This window comes from Medicago sativa, chromosome 6, assembly GCF_051527215.1.
Source record: "Medicago sativa cultivar Bolivia chromosome 6, Bolivia_mono, whole genome shotgun sequence".
In the NCBI taxonomy this organism is placed as follows: Eukaryota; Viridiplantae; Streptophyta; class Magnoliopsida; order Fabales; family Fabaceae; genus Medicago; species Medicago sativa.
The window spans coordinates 8,439,931-8,445,789 of record NC_140754.1 but is presented as its reverse complement, the minus strand read 5'-3'; the positions used below and the strand labels follow the sequence as shown (position 1 = coordinate 8,445,789).

The 5,859-nt window shown below is 33.7% G+C and overlaps 1 protein-coding gene across 2 annotated transcripts; it reads left to right on the top strand.

Annotated features, from left to right (window-relative positions):
* Positions 1-266: 266 nt before the first annotated feature.
* Positions 267-5,357, top strand: LOC146912537 (cyclin-dependent kinase C-2 C-like). Of its 2 annotated transcripts, XM_085722110.1 has the most exons (9): positions 267-905; positions 1,584-1,868; positions 2,000-2,317; positions 2,429-2,656; positions 2,857-2,954; positions 3,345-3,456; positions 3,591-3,941; positions 4,085-4,160; positions 5,078-5,357. In XM_085722110.1, the coding sequence occupies exons 1-9, from the start codon at positions 561-563 to the stop codon at positions 5,083-5,085; spliced, it is 1,821 nt and encodes a 606-aa protein (XP_085578236.1). In that variant the 5' UTR covers positions 267-560; the 3' UTR covers positions 5,086-5,357. The 2 variants fall into 2 exon arrangements, with proteins under 2 accessions (XP_085578236.1, XP_085578237.1); XM_085722111.1 differs by lacking the exon at positions 5,078-5,357 and having other exon boundaries at positions 303-905; positions 4,085-4,168.
* The last annotated feature ends 502 nt before the right edge of the window (positions 5,358-5,859 follow it).

Sequence of the window (5,859 nt, the reverse complement as noted above, 5' to 3'; positions counted from 1 at the left end):
TCTCTCTCTCTCTCTGTGTCTCTTTTCCAAGAAATAAAGCATCAAAAACAACTAACAAAAAAATAATGACAGACCCTCCAAATTCCAAATTGTAACATTACACATCATTTCTCATATTTCAACATCAAAATACTATACTATTGTAACAAAAAATTCAAAATAATAGTAACAATGAAAAGAACCAATTTTGTCCCATATATTTCGGTCTTGAAAATCCTCCACCCTTCAGTTATCAACGGATCTTACACATTCAGTTGCAAAAAACAAAACAATAACAAAATTAAATCAAATAGCACAAAAATAGAGACAAAGAGATAAACAGGGGAAGAGAGAGAAAAACAGAGGAGGAAAGAAAAAAAACAGGGGAAAGGGTTGTTTGTTCCACAAGAAAGGTGCAATTTTCCCTGAAATTTCAAATGCCCTTGTTTTCAATTTGTCCTCATCATCTTCTTCTGTGAAATCCCTTTGATCTGAGTGCACCGACCGCATTGGAGGGTGTTGATGTAGGGGAAAATCTCCCCTACGATCACCATCACCCATTATTTTTTTCTAAACCTTAAATGGGTTGCATTGGTTCCAAACATGCTGTGGCGGGGAATATTTCTCCGGCACCGACCGTCGGAGAAATTGTAGAGGTTGTTCCTTCTTCAAAGGGCCATTCTGGTTTGGTGGTTTTGGATTCTAATTCTAAATCATCATCACATGAAAATAAGAATAGCAAGTTAAAGAAAAATAACTCAAAAAAAAGTAGTGGCTCATTCAGCTTTAGAATTGGTTTTACACAAAGATATGTTGAAGCTGAACAAAATGCTGCTGGTTGGCCTCCTTGGCTTACAGCTTCTGCAGCTGAAGCTGTTCAAGGTTGGATCCCTCTCAAAGCTGATGCATATCAAAAGTTAGATAAGGTACTACTTATTATTGCATTGTACCATTAATTTGTTGGACAAAATTTTTAGAATTTTTGTCCTCAAAGTTAAAAATTTCTTCCGAAAAGTTGGAAATTTTCCGGAAGAAATGTTTTAGGACAGGTGAGGTGTATCATGCCAGGTTATGGAGAATCACCAACATCATTGATGATTTATAGAAGAATTTACGTATATTATATCGATTGTGGAACTCCAAATATAAACCTAGGGCATAGCACGTGTGAGCGAAATGTTCAACCATATGTAACAGTTGCAATTGGTTATTTTTCTATTTAATAATGATAAGTTGTTTCAAACTCAATACAAATGCATAATATTGCTTTACCTAACTCCATAAAGATCAACTACATGAATTATAAGTTCATAAGTTGTTTTAGGAAACGTTGTTCCGTCACTAATGACATTGGTGGAAACTGGAATATAGTTAAGGGAATATTAATTCTGAATGTTAACCAAATTTTAGTCTGACAATTCATTTTCAGATTTTAATTTTTTTAACTTTGGAGTAAATTATGTTGAATAAGTTCATGTGTACTAGTCGTAATAAAGAAATGTTATTTTCTTTCATGCCATTTTTCTCTTGCTTTATCCTTTTTCATCTATCTTTGTGGTCCTTCAAGTTAAATTTTTTTCCTCAACATATTTCCACTTCTATAGATTGGACAAGGTACATATAGCAGTGTGTTTCGAGCACGTGAAGTTGAAACTGGAAAAATGTTTGCTCTAAAAAAAGTGCGGTTTGATACTTTCCAAGCTGAGAGCATAAGGTTCATGGCAAGAGAAATAACAATTCTAAGGAGGCTTGACCATCCAAACATAATGAAATTGGAAGGAATAATCACTTCTCGAATGTCAAATAGCATATACCTTGTGTTTGAATACATGGAACATGATCTTGCTGGCCTTGTATCTCGTTCTGACATTGTTTTCACCGACGCACAGGTTTGTTATCATGTTTTCAGTGACTTCATAGTTCATGGTGCCTAATCTTTTTTCGACAAGTTCAATCTAATTCTATGTGTCCGACACAAATCATCTAATTACATTCAATGTATAATTTTGCTTTTCCACAGATAAAATGCTACATGAGGCAACTATTAAGCGGACTTGAGCATTGTCATGTACGTGGAATCATGCATAGAGACATCAAAGTATCAAATATCTTGTTGAACAATGAAGGTGTTCTTAAGATAGCTGATTTTGGATTGGCAAACTCGATTAGTCCTAATAATAAGCATCCTTTAACAAGTCGTGTAGTAACGTTATGGTATCGTCCTCCTGAGCTCTTGATGGGAGCAACCAACTATGGATTATCAGTTGATCTTTGGAGTGTTGGATGTGTATTTGCCGAACTTTTTCTTGGAAAGCCTATTCTTAAGGGGAGAACTGAGGTAATAATCTCAATTGATGTATTGTTTTAACCAATCTAGAGTGTTGATCTAGGAATGTTCATGGTTCGGTTTTGCACGTTAACATGATATATATTTTTCTTGATTGTATAGGTTGAGCAATTACACAAAATTTTCAAACTGTGTGGTTCTCCACCTGAGGAGTTCTGGAAAAAGACCAAGCTTCCTCATGCAACAATGTTCAAACCTCAGACTAACTACGAAAGCTCTCTTCGAGAGAGGTGCGTTGATTTTCCTGAATCGACCATAGGTTTACTCGAGACTTTACTGTCTATTGATCCGAGCAAGCGTGGAACCGCCTCCTCGGCTCTAATATCAGAGGTTAATTCCTTTGCCTTTTCAATAAGATTCTTGTTTTGTAGTAGAACAATTACCTTCATTATTTTATATCATCATAAATTAAGAGTTGAAGTTCCATTCCAAACATGTAAATTTATTGTGATGTTTAATCATTTTAGTTCAATTGTGTATAAAATAAGGTTTAATTTCTAATTATATGTATCATGGCATGTCCTTTATAGTACTTCAACACTAAGCCATTTGCTTGTAATCCATCAAATCTGCCAAAGTATACACCTAGCAAAGAAATGGATGCTAAAGGTCATGAAGATACATCCAGGTAAATTTTGAGGTCTTTATTATTCATAAAAAAAATATTATCATGTAGATAGCCATTTACATGAATAATAGAAAGGTGCTAAATTTGCTCTACAGTCAGTGACGTACATACGATTGGCCGAACTTTGAAATCAAATATTGAGTGATTTTTGTACGCGTTTTTTGTATTTTTCTACTTTGAACAAGGGTTGATGTTCTAAAAGTATTTGAATCACACTAGTTATTTAAAGTGGATATTTTATGTGATCAAACATCATTTGATCTATGTATTCAATCTTGCCTGGTCGAATAAGGCTTGATTGTTGTTGTAGTTTACTCGGTTATATCTTCCAACAGAAATGAGCATTTTATTTTATAATTTTGCAACTGAAGACTAGAAAATTTCTCACAGGAAGAAGACCAGTGATAAAATGCGAGAGGCTGCAACATCTAGAAGGCAACAAAGACGGGTCTCTAAAGCTTTCCATGACCATAACAATTTTGTTAAATCAACTTCAAAAGAGGTACCACTTATTCATGTGTAATGCTACATCTCTCGAATATTACTCACTGTGATTCTCGAGAGAAACATCTCTCGAGACTAGAGAGAGTACTACTTATATTTACTCATCTTAATTTTTTTGCGATCGAAACGCAGAATATTTCTCAAAATGCTAGAAAAGATGATGGTAAAGCAAATCTTCCAAAGGGAAAAGAAGGAACTATGCACAAAGATCACTCAAAGACTTCAATGGATGCAATGTTAGAGACTTCTCAAAAGTTGAATGTTGTTGATGGTAATGGCTATAGTGTACCAGTAAATGTCAAGGGAGTGTCTAATGATTTTTCATGGACAAAAAGAAGAAAACAAGATGCATCATCAACACTATCAGATGGATCAAGAAGTAAAATTAGTGCATTGGATCCTAACTTTGCAAAAGGCACATATGATTTACCTAATCAAAGGGTTTCCATGGATTTTAATCCTAAGGAACTAATGAATGCACAAGTAAATATAATATCTTCATGATTTAATCATACATGTGCATGCAAATGTTACTTCTTCTTTTTTAATAATAGCTTAAGATATGTATTTTTATATTATATAAGGATCAAATTATATCTTGTTTTCATTACTAAAAACAATTTCAGGCCCAAAAAGAAGAAAATGGTGCATATTGGAATGATGGTGTGCGACGTGCAGCTCGTAAATCAAGGTTTGGAAGAGGTAAATGATATACTTCATCTGTAACAAAATATAAGTAAAATCAACCACTTACACACTTATTAAAATATTTGGTTATTCACATTTACTCTTGTTAATCTCATTTAAAAGTTCAACTTCATTACCTAAATTATGAAGCACATTTTTGGTGTACTATCATTAGATAGGATAAAAAAGTAGTCTATTTTTGCATTACAACTTAGATGTATCAAATTTTGTTTATATTTTATTAGGGAGTGAGTTATTTATTTGGGACAATGTTATAGATACATAAGTTAGTGCACAAAATTTCACCTGTTTTGAAATAATATTACACGATTAGACTTATTTACCTTTGGGACTTATGTTAGGGTCCTATATCGACGTCTAATTTAGTAACTATGCATGCTACTTGTCTCTCTATACTTTTTATTTATTTATAGGGGAATTAGTCACTTTAGTCCCTGAATCGGAAGGGATTCGTCACTTTAGTCCCTGAATGCAGATAAATTGCAAAATAGTCCCTGAATGTAGATTTTGTTAGTCAATTTAGTCCCTGAATGCAAACTTCGTTAGTCAATTTAGTCTCTGAATGTAGACTCCGTTAGTCACTTTAGTCCATGAAATTGACCATGCAGGGACTGTTTTGCAATTTCTCTTCATTCAGGGACTAAAGTGACGAATTCTCTCCCATTCAGGGACTAAAGTGACTAATTATGTAGACAGACACTTCTGATTAAAAGTGTGTTTGGTATTTGACACCAACATGACATCAACATATGTGATTACATTCAATTAATTTATTTTCTTAAAATGTGTCGGTGTCGTGTTTGGTGTTCTTTTCTAAGTTTGTGTCGTTTGGGAGTAAATTAGAAGTTATTGTTGCTTGGATTACAAGTTAACTCATAGTGATTATTGAAAAATCGATTTGTGGTTTACAGATATATGATTCAAGGATCTTATGGGTGGGATGATTCTAACCTCTAAAAGGGTGCTTGAAAGGAAATTATGGCCAATCATGATATTTGTTAGCATCATCTGAACTTTTAGCTTATGAATTGGCCTATCTTGACATCTTGGTGATACACAACCCTCTTTTAGATCAAGAGTTAAACGTTCATATTCTTCTGTCATAAGCTGAATTTACACTAAAGTATAGGATTATACATGTCTCATACCAAAATGCAAAATGTAATGGTTAAAAGAATTGATTTATTTCTAGATTTTTTGTCTCCCAAGTGCATATCTCTTTTTTATTTTTCACATAAAAAATAGTCGTACAAAAAATAATCATATCATTTTGAAATATTTACATTTGGACTATACAATTAATCAACGATAACAAAGAGTTATGACTATGGTCACTACTATGTTTACATGTATCGATGTTTTACTTACAAAGTTGAACTTGAATGTATAGTTTTACTAATAACATCAACCAAGAATGCACAGAGGACTCTCAACTTTTTCCTCAGGGCCGGCCCTAGGCGTAGGCCGAGGGTTCAATGGCCTAGGGCCAATGCCGTTAGGGGGTCCAATTTTTTTTATAGGGGTGAAGTGTATATAGCTAGCCTTGGAATATTAGGGGTATATTTAGAAAAGTGCATCAAAAGGCCCAAACTATACTGAACTGAAGTTTGTTAATGTTTTGGTGTGATTTGCTATATATACTCAAATATTAAACATAGCTTTTTATATACACCTTCCCTACAAAAAAATTGGG

Coding starts and splice junctions, on each gene's coding strand:
- LOC146912537 (XM_085722110.1), top strand. CDS start 561: ATGGGTTGCATTGGTTCCAAACATGCTGTGGCGGGGAATATTTCTCCG. Junction 3,457..3,590: donor TTAAATCAACTTCAAAAGAG/GTACCACTTATT, acceptor ATCGAAACGCAG/AATATTTCTCAAAATGCTAG. Junction 3,942..4,084: donor AGGAACTAATGAATGCACAA/GTAAATATAATA, acceptor AAACAATTTCAG/GCCCAAAAAGAAGAAAATGG.